General features: G+C 38.6%; 1 protein-coding gene across 3 annotated transcripts in view; it reads right to left on the bottom strand.

The window, feature by feature from the left end:
• The window catches only part of WDR72 (WD repeat domain 72), a 125,038-nt gene extending 105,963 nt beyond the window's left edge, over positions 1-19,075 (bottom strand). For 2 of the 3 annotated variants that reach the window (XM_076347737.1, XM_076347739.1), the window contains exons 1-6: positions 19,021-19,075; positions 8,792-8,953; positions 7,587-7,693; positions 4,471-4,549; positions 1,008-1,182; positions 384-460 (exon numbers count right to left, since the gene is read on the bottom strand). In XM_076347737.1, the coding sequence (XP_076203852.1) occupies positions 384-460; positions 1,008-1,182; positions 4,471-4,549; positions 7,587-7,693; positions 8,792-8,944 (591 nt within the window). In that variant the 5' untranslated portion in view covers positions 8,945-8,953; positions 19,021-19,075. The remainder of the gene's footprint in view (positions 1-383; positions 461-1,007; positions 1,183-4,470; positions 4,550-7,586; positions 7,694-8,791; positions 8,954-19,020) is intronic. The other variant, XM_076347738.1, reaches the window with a different exon arrangement.
• Between the last annotated feature and the right edge of the window lie 1,018 nt (positions 19,076-20,093).

Raw genomic sequence — 20,093 nt, 5'->3', positions numbered from 1 at the left:
AACGTAACAAGGGTGAAGAGCGAGTACAAAGGCCAATTTTGAAGAGCTTGGAGTTTAGAGGAAGGAGTGAAGGGGTTCAAAGAATGGAATGGAGTGACATTATCAGGACAGAAGGAAAGCGTTACAACTTCAGCATCATGGAATATGGAAAGACATGAAGCCTGGGCAAAAGGCATTGCAGTTGTCAAGGCAGGAGCTGTTCAATGGCCCAACTAATTTTAAATAGCGATATGAGGGCATGTTTTCAGAATTTTGTGACAAAATTAATACATATCCAGAAGATTGATTTATTCATATTCTGCTTCAATGTATCCTTTACTTGAGAATATTACTACATTCATGCTATCATTCAAATTGTTGTTTCACACCTTATACAAACTGACCTGTATGCTATTCAAAGACGAAGATAGGTCCCACGCTTTAAGAACTCCAGTTACAGACACTGCAACCAATGAGTCTTCTGTGAAAAGTTAACAGTGAGACAGTCAACTTGAAACCAAGTTCAAACAGTGCCTAACACCAAAAAAGAACCTTGGCGTAGACAGTGGTGTTCTATACAACACTAAAACAAGGATTCTGCAGCACACTGTTTAGACTAAATATTAATTTTACACAAAAATAACTAATTGGTACAAATTATACAAAAACATGCAAGCAAATAGTCCAATCAGATATATTTTGATAGAAGTCATAGAATAGTGGGTTTGTGCCCTTAATTTTCCTGATATTACAAAATTAATTTGTACTTATATCCAAGAAATGAGCTGCTTACAACCAGTGTAGAGACTGCTTGTTTTTCTCTTTCAGAAACATATTAAATGAAACATGACCAACATTAGGAGTATTAAAAACACCTTCTTAGGTGCTGTCAATGAAATGTTAACATCTTGTACATAACAGCTGTGTAAAACATGATTAGATATTAAATCTAGTAGGATTGTACTATCTATACAGAAATATTTTATCATGATTTAATTGGCCTACATAAATACATCTACCATATATACCTTGAATTCTTGCAGAGTGTACAATACACATACAATTTATCCAATCAGAAGACTGAGATGATGATAAAGTGTGAAGAACACCCAAAGTCTTAGCATCAATAATAAGAACGTCTTGATATTCTCCACAACAAAGAAGCCAGCCTTCACCTGTCATTCGGAATGAGCAATGGTAGTACTGTACAAGTGGAAAGAAGAGAGTCAGCATACAGAGCTACACAAATGTGCACGCATATCTTTCACATTCAGCATGTCATGCTTGGAATTGTAATCAACACTTGTAGCATTACTAAAGATGTACTGCATATGTGAGACCATACACAATTTTGCTAGTGACACAAGCATTCACATTTATTACAATTTAATATAGGCATACAGCTTAGTAAGAGGCACTTTGTACTGAAAACAGTACCTGCTCTGCCTAAATATTAGGATTTTTAGAATCAATCAAGGTGTTAATTTTCCTTATAAATTGCTAAACAGTTTGGGACTTTTTTCTCTGAGAGGCCTCATCTCTCTCCAAACATTTGATAAAGCTTCATTTATCAAGAAGTACATAAAGATGAAAAAAATCAGGTGAAAATGCAGAAGATTCATAATGAATTTTCCATTATTTTCCAGGAAGAATTCCTACTCCATGAGATATCCTTCATTATGACACTAAATGCCCTACTGTTCAGAAGATTCATTCTTTCTCAACAATCATGTAAAGAAAACAATGAACAGACACATAGCAAAGTACCAAGGAACAGAGATGACAGAGGTGCAGAGTGACTATGAAGACTTCTTTTTTGCTAGGTGTTTTATATGTGCAAGGACATTTGCATTTTGTGTAATATCTATCCATAATTGTAGACATAATTGCTATAAATGCATAAGCAGTCACCTCAAATGGAATTTACAAGTAAATAGTATCCTTAAGGGAACGATCATGTAGTCAGAGAAAAATATCAGATAGACCCACAAAATTGTGCCTCATTTACTACAAGTTCTCTGTACATTCAGTTTTGCTTAGATAATAATTCTTGGTCTATCAGTTAACTAATTGAAGTCTGGAAACAAAAGAAGCATAAGTAACAGAAATAGGATAAGTATTACCACAGATATTCTGAATGATCAGAAGCAGAAATGCTTAGCAGTAGGAACCATTTGTAATTACTGTTACTCTTAAATTAGGCTTGAACTAGAAGATTTGTATAGTCAGTCAGTCCTCCGAGAAAATCCCACACTGGTTAAGATCCACAAATGGTTATGAGTTGACCCTGGTGTTAAACTTCATTTCAAATGGCAAATACTCAGTTTGCACTGCTTGACATCTGCCATTTATAGCCAAATCATCTACACTGAACAAAAGGAACCTACTAGACCAGATAGATTAGTAGTTTAATTAAAACCTACTAAAACATTAACAAAAATAAAGCAACAATGTTAAATGGTGATGCTATCAAAATCAGTGTGCACTAAACCTCCCAGACAATAACATTCTGTAGGAAATTATACTTTCTCAGGTACTATTATGCCACAAGCAATCATTCCCCATGGAACAGCAACAACAAAACCTACAACAAAACAAAAAAACCCACCACAACAAAAAACTCCAACCCCAAAAAAGTCACAAAAAAAAAAATCAATTATATATATCTGAAGGTTGCATTTTAAGACTAGTTTCCCCTCCTAGCGATATCTATTATTTTTCCTAAGAAGGTTTTCCTCTTAGATGTTCCTATTTTCCTTTAGCTATCTTGCCCAAGTTAGAGAACAAAAATCATTACCTAGCCAAAATTGGACTTAGCTCACTTCTCCTAATAGAGAAGTAACACTTTTAGAAAAGTATTTGCTTCTCCTACTTGAAGGATAAGAATGAAGATTCCGCCTCTGATCTCCACAAAAATCTCCACAATGCAGATCTGTCTACTTCTCTGCAGAACTCCTCCATAACTTTAACTATTAAAATCTAATTAAGCAATACCACAAAGCAGATCATACCACACCTCTATTACACACAATACAATACCTCAATTATGTATATACATACATATGTAAAAAGAATATATATGCTTTAAACATATACACAACTAAAAATTATAGAAGAATAACTTCTTAATAGTCTATGCTTTTTTACACTAGGACAAGAGGAAACGGCCTCAAGTTGCGCCAGGGGAGGTTTAGATTGGACGTGAGGAAAAATTTCTTCACCGAAAGAGTGGTTAAACATTGGAACAGGCTGCCCAGGGAAGTGGTTGAGTCCCCATCCCTGGAGGTATTTAAAAGACATGTAGATGAGGCGCTTAGGGACATGGTTTAGGGGGCATGGTGGTGTTGGGTCGATGGTTGGACTCAATCTTAGAGGTCTTTTCCAACCTTAATGATTCTATGATCTATATATATGTACACACACATATGTAAAAGCATATATTATTTATTCTTCTATAATTTTTATTTGGTAGTTTACCCAGGCTTTTCCTCTTCCCTTTGTCATTAACAACTATGTTTTAATTCATCATGTTAACCAGAACAGCGTCATGAAAAACAGTGTTTCTTCTAGAAGCTTTAAAACATTTGGATTCTGAATTTTGCCATAGTTTGAGTCACATGAGGTCTCAGACTGCCATTATTTGGAGGCTTAGCTCCACCCTAGACTTTCTCACTAAACAAAAACATCATTTTAATTAACCTAGGAGCCCTGAGCTGCTCTTCTACTAATATATCCAGAAATAAGCCATCTCTCTGAATCAAATCCATACATGCTGGGCTCCTCAATCATATACACACACGTATTTCAAACACACCCTCACACTCCCAACATCTAGATACTTAGTGTACCTGGATAGACTTCAAAGCAGACACTTGAAATTATCTGAAGTAATATTTAAAGCAATTTGGCCTCTGAAAATAAGTGATCTGTCCCAAGTTCCGTAATGAATGAAAGTATATTTTCGGAAGTAGGGCAGAGCAGTCTTTTGGAGATCAGCAGTTAGGCATCAAAACCTTTCAAACGTTTAAAAGTAAGATCTTCAGCAGACTATCTCACAATGTTTGGCTAGATTGCTTGTACTTCTAAAATATGTCATCAAAAAGCCAGCATTAAACTTGAAGTTTCCGTGCAATTTTAACACAGGACAAGAGTAAAGATTAAGACAGTTTCACTTTGCTACCCGGTGCCCAAACTTTACAATAAGTTAATTGATACTGCATTCCAGACATTTGCAGTTTAAAAAGAAACAGTTTGATTTGATTAAGGAGTTCAGAGGAACATAAAAGTCTCAGTTCTTTTCTTAGAAGGAAGTAAAAAAATGAAAAATAACAGATATAAAACTACTTATATTGCAACAGGTTTTTTTTCTCCTATTAAGTATGTTATGAGCTATACATTCAAAATTCTATGTTTCTGAAAAATATCACGTTAATAAAGCAAAACTCCTCTTGTAACGAGCAGAGATATTCCATGAAAAGTTGCTATACTTACATAGATTGCTGTATGCCTATAAGGAAGCTTTGCGTTCTCAATGCACTGTCCACTAGTGACATTCCAAACACACATCTCCCTGCCAAAGATAACTTTATATTATTCTCTGTCATTTCTACTCAATTGGCTGGAATAATTTTGTGCCACCAAGTTTTTCTTTAGTGCTGTACTTAAGTGCAGTCTGGTCGTTTATGTGGCTTTTTGTTACAGATTACTGGGTAAGAAAATGTTGCGGTCATTAGCAGGGGATGACATACAGTATCTGTTTCTTTTTGTTTTGGTAATTACACCCTGCTGCCTTGCAGCAAACCTGACTTTAAGGCCAACTCTGGTCTACAACAAATTGTAGGTATACTGCCATTACAGCTCGTCAACGTGTCACTGTAACTATCTGTCGTTGGAACTACATCCTCCTGAAAATGATTAATTTCACTGAACTTAAACCACACGTTTTGAAAAACACAATGCACCTTCCGCCGCATCAGACTTCAGTTCTTGAGAGGAACCGCAACTTCTGTTAAGAAGAAACAGTGCCACCATGAGGCTATTCTTGAAATCTGTTATTAACACAGCACTCGCCTCCTGACAACCTAAATGTCTGTGCAACATTCTACCTACACTTAATTACAATTAAAGTTAACGCTCGAGAAAGACGTGTTAGCCGGTCTTCCTCATCTAGACATTATTCAACATGCTATGGGACTAGAGTACAACAGAAACACAATCAAATTAAATGTTGTAAATGAGGTTGTATGATGGATGTTGTCATAGCTCAGCAACTGAATGTTAAACTTTGACGCTTTTAGATTTTATTTAAACAGCAAGCATTATTTCCACAGTTGAAACAATCATTTTATGATTTCTGAAATTACATTAAGACATTTTCTGTATGAGGACTTAAAATATTTTTTCCAAATCTGTTCTTTATTATATTAGAAATAATGATTTACATTTTAATCTACACACTTCCACATTTTATGATAATCTAAAAATATTACTTAATTTACATTTTTCAGTGAGCAAGAGCAGTAGTGTAGCGTATACATCTGTAGTGTAGCATCAGAGTTGGTAGACCAAAAGTCAAAACTTAAACAGAGTGCTTATGCTGTTTGTTAAACATTTCAAGACAGTGAATTTCTCCTTGTTTATATCAGAATGACAATTACAGTAACGTCACTAAAGCAGTAAAGTTGATATATACATGCAAACATGCACAAATGAGACAGAACATAACTTCAGCTTCTGCATGTTGCACTTAATTTACTGTGTGTACTAACAAGGAGTGAGTGATACCACATGTTGATAAACCTGCCCTACAGCATATGCTATACACATGCACAGGACATCAGTGAGAACTTCTGAATCATTATGGATTAATTTATAGATTTCCATATAAAAATACAAAAATACTTTTCAATACTCATCCTTCTGGGATATGTCAGTTATACAAATGAGATTCTAAGTGGGAACGGGGGAGAGTATCATCTTCCATACAATTTCTTCCACCCTCAATACATGGAGATGGAAGCTTGAAAGTGGCAGAAGTGAATGATTCACAAGCCAGAAAATGCAGTTCGACAAACCCTGCATCTCCTAAAGATGAGGCTTCCTATTTGTAATTATCTCAACATCATGTTGCAGCCTTCCAGGGATCAGTGATGGATGCTTTGCCCTTATGCAATACGGGCAAATGAGAAGTCAGGAGTAATTTGGTAAAAGTGAACATTTAAAGGGGCCAGAAGACCATTCAGTCCTACCTATACACATTCCAAGCAAGCCCAATGATCCCTTCAGAGGCAGAACCTTTAGGCTGTGAACATCTCTCTGTATGGTTATCTATAGCAAAAACCTCATTTGTTTCTTAATGCTTTTCACCCCAGCTTTTTGGAAATACAGTATCTTTTCTCCCAGTATGATCTGGAAACTGCACTAACAAAACTTCAGAATGAAGGTGAAAAATAGTTTCACCTCTGAACCCTTGAGTAGAGTTATAGGATGCCAATACAAAACTAGTTCTGCAGACTTCTCACCCTCCTTTCTGCACATAATGAGAACTGTTTACCACTATCTGTCCAGTGGGCCAGTGTAACCTTTGAAGATTAAGAAGCCTGAACCAGTTTATTCAAGTTAACCCTTTCTTGTATACTCATGATTGAGTGAGAGAATCAGACAGAGATCCTAGCAGCTGGAAAGGATAAACAAGCTCCTCAGTGAGGAAGTAGTAGCTTTAAGATGCTGGAAGGTGTAGCGTGAAGGGCAACTGACAGGAACTCTTCAAGGGAAAAGGCTTTAACAGAACTGTCCTGTTAATTGGAAAAGATGAACCCAAAATGAGAGGAGAATATCATTAAGCAGCAAGACAAAGTTGTTTAAGGAAAGCCCTTAAGGAAGTAAGAAGCTAGCCCTAACTACTTTCAACAGCTGAAATCCCAAACAGATGGACTTCAGACCCCAACTGAAAAGATAATCAAATATCCAGAGAGAAAAAAATTCTTGAATGCTAACCTAGCAGAACTGCAGAAGTTAGTTTGACTCAAGTGATGGGCCAAGTCACAACAAACACATAGGAGGAAAGCTGCAAGATCAGAGGCCTCTAAAAGGATGTACTCCAAAGTAGCAAGTCAGATTTAAACAAAGACAAGGAACATATATGCCTTTTATACAAGGGCAGTCTTTTCTGTGCTTCCATACCTACTTACTGAGCAAGCATAACCTGGATCAGAGTACGTTAGCCTCTTGCACTGATTCAATTCTCAAGACCGAGCTCAGGAAGGAACAGAAAAAAGCACCATGATATTAAAATGCTTCTGAACCTGCTGATTCCCTCCAATAGCCTGTTATTTTCCCTTTGAATGGGGCCTAGCTGACCATTTGAACAATTCATTCTCCTGACTACTCACTGGATATCTGAATCCCTCAAACCCTTCTGTTGTCCAAGAGATGAGCTCTTAGTTAGACTATTGTATACAAGCAAGACAGTCATTATCCTAAGTAGCTGTTATCCTTTTCATATCATGGAAGAAGTGGATTAAAAACCTGCTGCCAAGTACAGAATCTGACCTACACCTGCCATACATTTCATGATTTAAGAAATAATTGAATATGCAGTTACCTACCCATTTTCAGTAGCACTTACTACATATGGCTGTTTCTCAAACTCTCTTGCTTTTGCCAAACAAGTTACAGAAGCAGTGTGGCCAAAGAGAATTTCTTTAGATGAAATCTAGGAGAATAATACAATGGTTTAACTTAAACATAATATTTTCTGTATAAACTAAGGAGATCTAAAAGCTAGAGAATACTACTTGTAGATGTTATTATTAATGAGTAATTGTCAATCTGCTTTATATTATTATGTTCTTCAGTCATGTTTCTGGAATGTACAAAGATGTGGATGGATTATGCAGTTTGCATAAAGTACAGTCTTTGTATTCACTGTAGTCAAAAATTGCACCCTCTGAAGAATTTATGGAGCGTCAAATGTTATAAAACAGGCAATGTGCAGAGTATCTCTGGCCTTCACCCTACAGCATGCAGCAAAAGTGGCAGAGTGAAGTAGGGAATTGATATAGCAAAGATCTTAAGCATGTGTTTCATACGTGTTTAAGTAATCCCTTTGACTAGCTTCATTGCATGCAAAGATCTTAACAGAAAAAGGTAGCCCCATAAAAGCGCAAACTAAAGTTTCAAGCTATATTTGAGCACAAATGGGGCAGCCAAATCAAAAAAAGAACAAAACCATAGTTCTAGGAATGCAGAATAAAAAATTGGAACTGCTTTGACTCAGTTCCATTCTCAGGAAAATAAATATGAAATAGTCAAAGCAATAGCAATAATATGCCAGGAGGTTTGCAGCTTAATTATACTAAAAACATATATTTCATCTTACTTCTTCCACCTGTCCACAATTTTTTCCATTGTTAACCTAGCAGAGTGCTCTGGTTTTACAAATAGATATTTTTTCCTTAAACGACATGCCATGCTCAGCAATGGATTTAAAAAAAAGAAAAAAAAAAGACTTTACAAGATAGGAATCATGATAATTGTGTATGTTTACTTGCTGTCATTACTCACAGTACACAATCTCAAATTATAATCCACAGGTCACAATAATCTATAAAAAAATTTTTTCCAAAGTCTGCAAATAACTGGTTGCTCATATAGGCATTTCAACACTTTCTTCGTGAGTTTCCTATAACAAATATCACACTATCTAAAACTTAATCTAAGTAAGTGCAAGTCTAGATAATCCCATTGTTAATAATAAAAGATAAAACTCCAATCTGTCTATTTGGCAGACTGTAGCACAGCGGACACGAACCTTTAATTCTGATGAAAGATCCCAGAGACATATTTGTCCTTCTTGACTTCCCGTAACTATAGTCTGCTGGTCATCTGTAATCATAATAGCAGTGATGCTGTGAGAGGGAGCTATTTTCCCCCACACTGCCACAGCCTGTACCGACACCTTCATGGCCAGCACCTGAAAACAGAAACAAGTCATGATGATTCTAAGTAACATGAAACGTAAGAAAAAACAACTTAAAGAAAGGCAATCAACATCTGAAAATTCGAGCTACAAAATACTGCTGCAAAAAAGTCAATGAGGCATTGAAACATTTTCTAGCTGTTTCCAACATCACACTAACACTTACATTAAGATAGCTATCCACTAATCACTTAAATATACAGCAGGACAGTGATGTGCCACTATTTTAAAACTAGGCAGTATCAAACAGGACCAGAGTTACCAGGGACCAGTATTATGTCACTCTGTCTTCTTCCGAATTTTGGTTGGTGGAGTATACCATGCCTCCCCTATTCCCTCCAACCAGCACTGCTGCTCATTCTTAGCAGCTAATTGCTGCAGCGTGGAGATGGCACAGGAGCAGGGTGGCAATAAAGAATCTGTGGTTCCTAGGAGGATAAGGCAAGAGAAAGAGATAATACAGTTGGAAGAAGAGAACAGGTGGTGAGTCAGGGATGAAGAGAAAAGCGAGGCCCAGAACAGCAAAGCACTATACCCTCAACCATTTGGTGGCATCCCCTAGAGATAAGGCCCAAAAGAAAGGTGGAGGCAGAGTTGCAAGCTGGGAAGCAGGGAGAATGAACAGACTCTTTCTGCTGCTCAACTCATGAGTCTCTTGTCCAAAAAAATTATCATATGACAGATTTTAGTCACTACTGTGAAAAATTGATATAATGGAATTGTCCAAAATGACTACTGGTCACTAGTTAATTCAATATAGATTCTTATGAACTGCATTTCCAGAAAGCTATTTCAGTGTCTGTTCAAACACTATATATCCTAAAATTCTCCTTATTAAAAAAGTTCTACTTTGCTTGTTTTTAAATTTGATGCCTGTTCCTTTTAAAACCACCTCTGCTTGCTAGCTGAATTCTGTACTTGTTTTGCTTCGGACAAAAGCTTTGAGAAAACTGCTTTCCCAGTCACCTCACAAGCCTTCTGTCACATTGTTTGCTGTTCAAATTCCCATGTTCATAAGTGTCTAACATATTTCTAGAGTATTCCCAAAGATACCTTCAAAATGAAAAAACAGTAAGTATCTGACTATAAATAATTTGGCACTTAGCTAGTCAACTCACCTAAAAAAATTCATATATGTCCTGTTGTTAAGACTTTTCAGGGGACCTAGTAACACACCCAACAAGTACGTCTCCTTTGGGTCAACTTATGTGAAACGGTTGATTGCTAAAGACACAGATGAGCAACATCTTTAGCATTAGTGTCTTTACATGAAAGAGCCCTACACTAAGCTGCTAGTGTCTACCATAGCCCAAATGCAAATAATTCCCATATATACAAGTCAGCTGCATCAAAATTCCCAAATTAACTTGAGTATACAACAGCCTCCAGCACTCCTTCCCTTTATCCTATGATGGTTCTTCTCTCCTTCATTTTTCCAGAAAGCCTGTACAGATGCTACTGAAGCATCTCTGTTTACCTCCCTTCCCTTTCAGCTCTCTGGAGAAAATGCCAGAAGACTGTTGTCACCTGCTTCTAACTGTTGTCAGGGATGGAGAAGGGTATGAAGTTGACTTGTGCCTGTGAAGCGACTCCTCTGAAAACCAAAACTCTCTTAAACTTTAGTGAGGGCAGTTTTGACTACCACCAGCATGCAGGTGATGGACAGACAGCTGACATATTGAGCAATGTCAAAAATGTTTGCATACATCAACATGTTATTCCCAAGCATGAATGAACAAGAAGGAACAGATTTTAAGCTCTTCAGGTGCACCATTGTCTAGGGTCATTTAAATAAACAAATATTTTAATTATTCTTTTCAAAATATTGTATGTCACCTACTTTTTATCCAAACAGCAATAATACCATTGAAGAGATACTTCAGGGCAGCCACTAAGCAAAACTCACCTTTCAGAGGTGTGCTCCTATTTGTCCTGGAGAAAGGGGAGACAACAGAGCCCTTAGCAAAGATATTTAAAATGAAACTGGTGCCAGTAACAAGGTGCTAGAACAGTGCAGTTGGGAGAGGTCAGCCAAAAGACATGACATTAAAGTTGAAACCTTGGGAGAAGAAACAGGAGCTGGGTAGAACAAAATGCATGGCAGCAGATAACAGCCAAGCAAAGGAAGTAATACAAGAATGATGCAAAGTGACATGAAGAGCAGTTCCTGTGATAGTTCAGAAAAGAGCACAGGACAGAAACAGAGCACAGAAGCAACCTTTTAAGCTATGTTTAAAGAAACTGTAATACAAACCGTCACTAAATCCAGCACAGTAGCATCTGAAAGCAGGGACACAGACAAGAGGTATATTCGTTACTACTAATAAAAGTTTTAAGTGACACAGAACTAGAGGAATGGTCTTGCTTCCTGACAAGAACATGAGATGAAGGGCTCAGCTACTGAGAAAAAGGGCTGAAAAGGTTGGTATGGCAGACTACCAAGGTACTGCCATACAACCTCAGCCAAAACATCAAAGGCAGAGGAAGAGGAATCTAAGAGAGTATTAATTGAGGTCACGAGTTTATTAGGCTAAATCACATTTAGTTTCATTTTAAAGCTCTTTGTGGGCATATCAAAATACTGAGAGATGTTATTGATCTCAGCTTTAGAATTTGACTTTTCTAAAACTTATTTTTTAAATCTCTAGTCACATGAAGTATTATGCTTACTGGTGAACACCGAACTCCTTTTCTCTTCCAGTTTATGCCCTGAAGTGAAAGTTGTTCGAGCCAAACTCTAATGATAGGTTTTTAGGTATCAGCTAAGCAAAGAAAATTCACTGATTTCATAGGGCTTATAAAATGGTGGCTGCCAAATTAACAGTTTGATAAACCAAATCCTGAGTCTTTAAAATGCATTTTCTTGTATATCATGTATTCATTTATACTTGTGCCATGGGAGTGTTCAATTAGTGTAAAACACCATAAGGCAGCAGAATTCAGGTTTGTACTGCATTGAATATGAAGTCATAAATTACATTTTCTTGTAAAAGAAGCATAGAATCAAGATCCATATTCTTAGACCTACTGCTGAGCAAGCGATGAGTAACAGAACTCAGAAAGAGTTGACATTGAAACAGACATTGAAAACTAAACAAATTGCTAGAATTTGCTAATATATAGATGATCTATTTGCACACATTTTAGATCTTCAGGAGTGACACAAATTAATAAACAGCTACTACTACGCACAAAACATTGGTTATATAAGAGAATTAGTTTAGACTGAAATGTTACAAGAACATTTTATACTTTTTCCTTTATATTACGACTGAAGTGTAAGAGAAATAGAAAACAGAAGGTATATGAACTTCCATGTTAATATAACAGTCCTTAACTTTTTTCCTCTTGCTTCTTGGTTAACTTTTCTTTTGGATTAAAATATTTTGACACACAAGGTAAGTATTTTGCATGAAAGCTTTGCTTCTAAGAATACCACGACTTCCCTAGAAATACTGCATACTCACATGCACATATCCACATTTTGTCTGACAATATTTAGCTTTATCAAAACTATTTAGTGATGCTGATGGCACCTAGAGCAAACTTTAAGAAAATCAACAGATATTTATCAGACTGTTCCTTTAAAAAAGGCAAAAACTGTTTCCAAAGTCAAATATTGCCCAAGGCATAGCTGAGCTGCACGTAGCTTATCAGCACATGTCAAATTCTTCCAGCTCTGTCCACTCAAGCATGTCTGATTCGCAGTATTAACCCATAATTCAACTTTAAATCAAGTTCCTCTGTCCTACTCCCCATTTCTCCCTGTTTACAACCTAATAAACTTCTTTGCTTGTCCTGCCCTTATGATCACATTGTCAAAAAGAAGTCCCTTATGTCTGTAAAAAAAAAAAAATTAATTTCCCTGTTCTTAGTTAAAACCACACCAGTTCATCCCACAACTAACTTGTCTCATCTCTACCGTCCTGTCTCTAGTTCTACAAACACTTTTCACACTGAAACCACACCACAAACCTCTGCTAACTTGGAAAATTATCCCAATTTGCACAGCTTCAAGAACTTTGGCTGTACTGCTTTAGCAACTTTGCACCATTTGTACAGTATGAAAGTTCCATTTGAAAACCTGAGTACACCACCTTTTATTCTACAGAAGCCGTGAGGTATTTAAAAGTCTAGTCAAAAGCTTTAAGGGGCCAGAGAGCAGGAGGTCTGACCTTGAATGCCTTTCTAAGCACATATTAATGCAAGGGCTTTTCCTCATCACTCGGCTTTTTTGACTGGGACTGGTCATGAACCGAGTAGAATGAAAAAGGTCAGATTATACCATAAAGAAACAGTGCCATCGTAACTCAACACGTGCTTTCCCTATAGAGCCCTAATTCCAATATAGTAAGCATATCTTGACTCTGCCTCCTCTACTGACCTTAAAAAAAAAAATACTGTTAGCTTCTCTATTAGCCTCATCTCAGACCTTCCAATCACTGCCACATAATTACTGCTTAACCTCTGGCACACATCCCTGTGCTGCATTTTCTCAAGATAAAAATTATAATCCTAAGGAAGTTTGGGAACATATAGTTTAGAAGAGTTGTTTAGGGCTTAGAAGCATGCATGCACATATGCTCACAGTGATTTGAAGTCAAAAATCTGGGTTCTGTTTTGCCCCCGCTGAAGCCTGCGGCTCACATTCCCTATTGGTCCTCACGTTTCCATGCAGAGTTTCTCAAAAGCGTAAAGGAAGCTTTCCAGTATGAAACACCCTGAACAATATTAGACTATTAACTACAGTTATAAGAATCACATTTCTTGATAAAGAAAATACAAACACTGATTTTTAAATTAATTCAGAATTCATCAGTTCTCACATACATCAAGGTCCTTAACACTAGGAACTGAACTTCCCAGAGACCTAATCTCAAACAGTTCACATAATAAAACACTGGTTGCGACAGAAACCTTCTCATAGCTACAGTCCATAACAAAAGCTACTAAATAGGATTTTACAGCTTATTTGTAGAAGGAGAAAAGACTTTGTGCAATGGAATATCACTATACAGGTAACAGTCAACCTGACAAAAAACCTATCAATACAAGATCAGTTGTTTCAAAGTCCAGTTAAATGCATGGCAATCAGCACGGGCACAAAAAAGATGCAGAGATTGGCTTACAGTCCTGAAAATATTAAGAGATTGGCAGAATTTAACTGTTTGTATTGGATTAAAAATACAAATATTTGGAAAAAAAACAAAACAGGATAGATGGGCCAAAATTATTAAAAGCAATTATTGACAATTTTATAAGAGCAGCATGTCTTCTCAGTCTAGCAAAATTCTATTTGCCCAGGCTTCAATATTCTTGATGGTCAAGTAAAATAATATAAATTCTCCCACCACCACCCCTTTAGATTCATCATTGCAGTAAACCGTTCGGAAGTAAATTTTAGGCAGAGCCTGGTAGGTTTTCATGACAAATTCCTAAGGTTTGTGTGCTCCTAACCAATCTCATTCTCCTATTCCCATCTATTCTTTGGCTTTATCTGACATATTCTCTCTTACTGTCTATATAAGAAAATAAAAGTTCTATCGATATTTTTGTACTGTTAGTAAAAAGCTAATTATTTTCCTTAAAAATAGCTTTGACTTGCAGTCTACTGATCCATTCTATATTGCTTTCACAACTTTCTCAATTTACTTTGTGATGTAAATGTTGCACTCTCCTTAAGGATGCTGTATATTATCTCTGGTAATCAGCAAATATATAACCTTTCCCGAACTAAAAAACTATATTCGCCCACTGTCCACAATATATAGCAAGTCCATCTAAGAGGCATAAATAATAAAATATATCACATTTACAAAATAGTCGATAGAAGTATCTAAAGTACAAAATTTACGGACACAGAAGTGACGTAATGCTGTCTTTGTAAGCCTGCAGACGTACCACAATGATGCTCGTGATGCTGCTCACAGATTTGCTATTTATATAAGTTGCTATTCAGAAGCCTATTGTGTCCATGAATCTGAAAATACAGGTCAACAATACTTTGCAGTTTGTGAAGCAGCGGGGTACATGCACATTTGTATAGGTGTGAGCAATGGAATAAATTAGAAAAGAGAAATACAATAGTGAGAAAGATGCTTAACAGAGAAATGGAAATAGAATGGAGATATAGAGGCTACAAGGAAGAAGGCAGGGTGTGTAATGCAGGGAAAGGACAAAGAAGATATATGAGGCTAGGTAAGTGAAAAGGGAATGATGACCAAAGAAATGACACTAACACAACAAGACAAGACAAAGGTAACAAAAAGACATTTGAAGTAATTAATAGCAAAAAGTAAAACAATGAAAGATTTATCAAGAGATTTTTAAAGAGATAATTAAAAACTAGTTTGTATTTAGCATATCGTACAACAGAACCAATAACTGGCTCCTTTAAGATGTGGAATCTGCTTCTCTGTGGGTACAGCAGCAAAAATATTTCTATATTTCAAATATTTTAGTTGATATATCTAATCAGAGAGCAGGCAACAAGCAAAGTATTCCAGTAATCAACATTTCTATGCTATGTTCCACCTCCTCGTGTTTTAATATATTCTGCCAGAACCCTCAGTAATCCACCCCTTTTCCTTTGCTTTTTGCGGCTCCATCCTGGAGACCCTGCCTGCCTGCCACTGCACTTCCAGTTTAAGATTTAATGGGACTTCCCTTGAGACCTGTCAGGGCTACACCTTAATCGGCCGGAGGAGTCACTGTTGAGTGACATCCAGACCTGCCCTGGGGTGTGAACCTACTGCTTTTGCAGTCCAAGGGAGCAAGAGACTGGGACCAGGAATCAATACAACCCATTTTAACTAGCAAGAACCACCTAGTAATACCTTGTTTGTATTTCTTGAACGAGTGACACAAGAAACACTTATTTCATTCCACACAATAATTCACCACAATCAGAAGGAGCACAGTAGGGGCAACACCATCTCCCAGCTGCTGATTACATCAAAGGTTTGCAGCACAAATTCAATTTTATGATGTTAATCTCAGCCTGCCACTCAGAAATTTGCTCTAAGGGATATGATTTTTCTCTGGATTTCATTTTAAGAATGATTTTCTTCTTCTACAATCAATAAAGATATGTTTTCATCAAAAGACTCTATCTTGGCAGAATTCAATTGGCCATCTCAAAACCTTTGTGACACAGTATTAATTAAAATAGTTTATGTTGCACCTAAGCTGGAAAATGGGGCAGTGAAAACATCAACTCAGAACACTTGTGCTTTGCACACTGTCATAGGGTACAGTAGAATAATCTTCATTTCCTTGAAGTTAGTTTTACCCCAGAAACTGTTACATTATTTTAAGCTTGCTAGAAAAGTGTCATGAGATGTTCTTTTGCTAAGTAGAAAAATTAAAAATGCCTGCAAAAATAGAAATTCCCACTTTCTTTCACTGTCATTAAAGGCTTCAACAACAACAACCAATGATATAATAGCTGTTTAAACACAGTAGACAACAATTAATGCATGTGAGCTAGCTAACTTGGTTTTAAATTACATATATCAAGGATCTTGTATATATACAAAGTTTATTTGAAAAAGAAATACATTATACAAGTGTGTTTGGAGCCATAAAAGATGTCTTAGAGAAAAAACAACCGTCTTTGTTTTGACTGTCTGAAATACAGTGTCTGAATGTCCTATCAACCACAAGAATAGTTATCTACAGGAAATGAAATGTTGCTTAAGCACTATACAGAACTACATATATGCGAATTATTTGCCACTTCCAAAGCCTTAAGCATACAAATAGTATCACTTAAGTCATCTTCAGTGGAGTTACTCATATTCAAAGGGTGAAATGGTTTGCTGAAGCAGAGCTTTAATCAGGTCTTGGGATATTCACTCATCAATTCTTACAGGAAAGCACACATGACAGAAAAGGGCCATCAGTTTCTGCAGAATGTAAGCTTTGATTTCCACAAAATTGCATCTTACTGACTTAATGTATATAAAACTAAGGTTAAAACCTGTCTTTAAGTTACTCCTACCTTTATTGAAAGTAAGAGTTTTCCATGCGAGAAAGTGCTGCTTCCTTATGCTAGTAGAGACAGCGCCTTACATTTTCTTAATTATAAACTGTCTTATGAGCAGAGAGACATTTATGTCCTTTAAACAGTCAATGATCCCAACATAATCCCACATGAATCAAAAGGTCTACTAAGGTGGTGTCAACTCCAAGATTATGGCCTACATAACTTGGAAAGTGTAGAGAGTAATAAACTTTAAGTCTGTGTCAAGACTTCCCACAGACACAAGCAAAAGTCACATGTAATCTACAAGAGCTTTGATCGACTTTTTTTTAATGAAATATCACAGATTCTGTAATGAACTAGCCATAATTAAGCCTACAGAACTCATTCTTATTTACACTGCTTTAACACAAAAGATATAAAATCTGGTAAGGTCAAGACACACGAAACGTAAAAAAAGACTTACAAAAATCTCAAACTGAGAGGCAGGGAATATGCATCAAAGCTTTAAGTCACTCATTTTGTCTTCCTTAAGTGACCTTGAACTCACTTAAGATAAAAAAAACCCCGTTGATCAGAGACGTGGTGTTTTTGTTTCAGCTACACTGTACTCTGGAATGTTTGAATAACAAACAAAATTGGAATCAGATGCTGGAAATAAAACAACTAAAACTTTTCATCAGCCTTTAGTTTTTGGGTAGTGATGTAATAATCACTGATCAGTGGTGTAATCAATTGCATCATAATGAGGATTTCCAAACTCTGACAGCAAGAAATCCTTATTTTTCCATTTTGCTCTTTGAATACTATTAATTACCAAACAGGCCTCTATGCAGTGTTCTTCACTATGGGGCATGCAGCTGTTTAGTGTAAGCAACTCAGAACAATTTATTATATATATACACAGTCAAATCTGCTTATGTTAAAAGACACTGTTTATTATGAAGCAGAATCAAAGTCCAGAACTGATTCAATGCATTGCAATGCATGGATCGCAGTTTTCATTACAGTAAACTTTTAATTTTAACACTGAAAAATTTTAATGAGAAAAACCTGCTCTTGCCATGTAATCAACCCTACCAACTGACACAAACCTCTCAAGCAGAACTAGCTCACCACGACAGCCATTTTTGCAGTATTTCCAAAAGATCGTAGTTCTGTACCAGTGGCATTACAGCTATGCTAAAATTTCACGATATTTTAAGAAAACACTACTACTGTTCCTAGCAATGACTAGAAAAGTAATCATGACAGAAACACCACAAGGCTCTAAGTGAGCCATGCTGATTAATTTCGTAATTGAGCAAGTCTCTCTCTCTCTCCTCAATTGAGAGCTATTGAGCAATAGTTCAATAACTCTATTGAACTATTTTCAAGCAAAAACAGAACTGCTGTAAAACAAATATAAAATTATTTCAACTCTAAGGTTTTGCATCTCCTCAATAAGGCGTCACTAAAATAACAAAAGCATTTTCACCTTTCAAAGAGCTAATATTTTGAACTCTGATGTGTCCCCACATCACTACTTTTCTCCAAGAAGTCCAGTCAATAAGTATACTCTAAGACAATCGATGGAAGATACAAAATTCACTAGATTATCTTGGAATCAGAAGTTTCAGGCATCTAACATCAGACGTCAAAGTTGAAATATGATGAAGTGATGATATAGTTGATGCTAGACGTACAAGGGACCAAAACTCCCAGAAACTTGGGTGAAATTCGCCCAAGTAAGAAAGAACAACAGCCAGAAAGGCTCGTCGCCCATCAGAAGAGCTCTGTGGTACCCGGTACCACCGCTGCGCTTGGCCACGGCAAAGCCCAAACCCACCCTCAGCCGCTTTCCCGAGGCACCCGAGGAAGCGGAGCCTTGCGGCCGCAGACCCGCTGCCTGGACGCACAAGGACCGTCCCGGCAAACGGCCCGAGGTTCCCCACCGAGGAGCGAGCCTGCCGGCAGGACGGGGAGGCCAGCGCCGGGCCGGAGGCCTGCGGGGAGAAGGGCCGGCGGGGGAAGGTGGCCGAGAGGAGCCGTGCCTGGAGCCGGGCTGAGCAGGCGAGGTCGCGGCACGGCCCCTTACCTCCAGCGGCTCCCAGGCACCGCGAGCGGGGGAGGACCGGCCGGCGGCCGCGAGAGCGCTGAGGGGAAGGGCAGGGAGCCGGGACGGGTTTTATCCCGCTCGGGAGCGGCTACACCCAGCCATACCTCCCCCCCCGCCCCCCACCCCCCGGGCCGCGGGCCGGCGGCCGGAGCGAGGGCGGCGCGGGCCGGCGCGAGCTCGCGCTCCCCAGCGCCGCCCGCGGCCCTGTCAGCGCCCGGCGGCGCCCGCCGAGGGGCGCGGTTTGGGCGGCAGCTTTCTGCCCTGAGGGCCGAGGGCGAACTAGCGCGGGGAGACGCGGGCCAGAGGAAAAGCCTGCGGGGTTAAACCCGGGCTGCAGCCACCCCGCTCGCCGGCCGAGCCCCGCTAGGCTCCCCCTCGCGCCTCTGCGGACCCGGGCGGGGCCGCACCCCACCCGGGGCGGGACGGACAGCTGAGGGCCCGGCCCGCCCCTCAGAGATTACCCGCGGCCGGGCGATGAGGCACGGGAAACTTTCCGCGCGTCCGCCCTGCTCGAAGTACGGTGAAAAGAGTATTTCTGCTTGCGGGAGCCGGGCGGAGGGGCAGCCGCGGGTGGCGGTGGCTCTCCTTCCCAGAGGCGGACCAGGTGCAGGCCGGCGTTTGCCAGCCTCCGGCCGGGTGCTCCGAGGGCGGAGCTCGGTTCCTCACAGGTGCGGGGGCAGCGGCAGCAGCTGTGGTGTCGGCATTTGAGGGCAGTAACCCGCTGAGCTGAGCGCCTCTCGGTGTGAGGGGTATGCCTTGTTGAGGGTTTCTTAACTGCAGGTATTTCTCTTTGAAACCAATAAATAAGCTATAGTGAATTAATACAGCAAGAAATAGAAGCGTGATGTTTATTTGTTCAGCAGTCCGTCTCCTCTTTGTTCAAAGGTCAGTCACAGAGGAGGTCTGCAAGAGGTTCTTGTGAGGCGCCGAGCTGAACTGGTTGTACAGCATGCATGTGAGCTCACCTTAACTGCTGAAATACTTAGAGCCACATGTAGGGCTGCAAACAAAATTACGAGACTCGCCGTTATAAAAAAGTTCTTTTCTCTAAA

Source organism: Aptenodytes patagonicus, chromosome 10 (assembly GCF_965638725.1).
Source record: "Aptenodytes patagonicus chromosome 10, bAptPat1.pri.cur, whole genome shotgun sequence".
NCBI lineage: Eukaryota > Metazoa > Chordata > Aves > Sphenisciformes > Spheniscidae > Aptenodytes > Aptenodytes patagonicus.
Note: the sequence above shows the minus strand (reverse complement) of the source record. Positions and strands in the feature narration are given on the sequence as shown.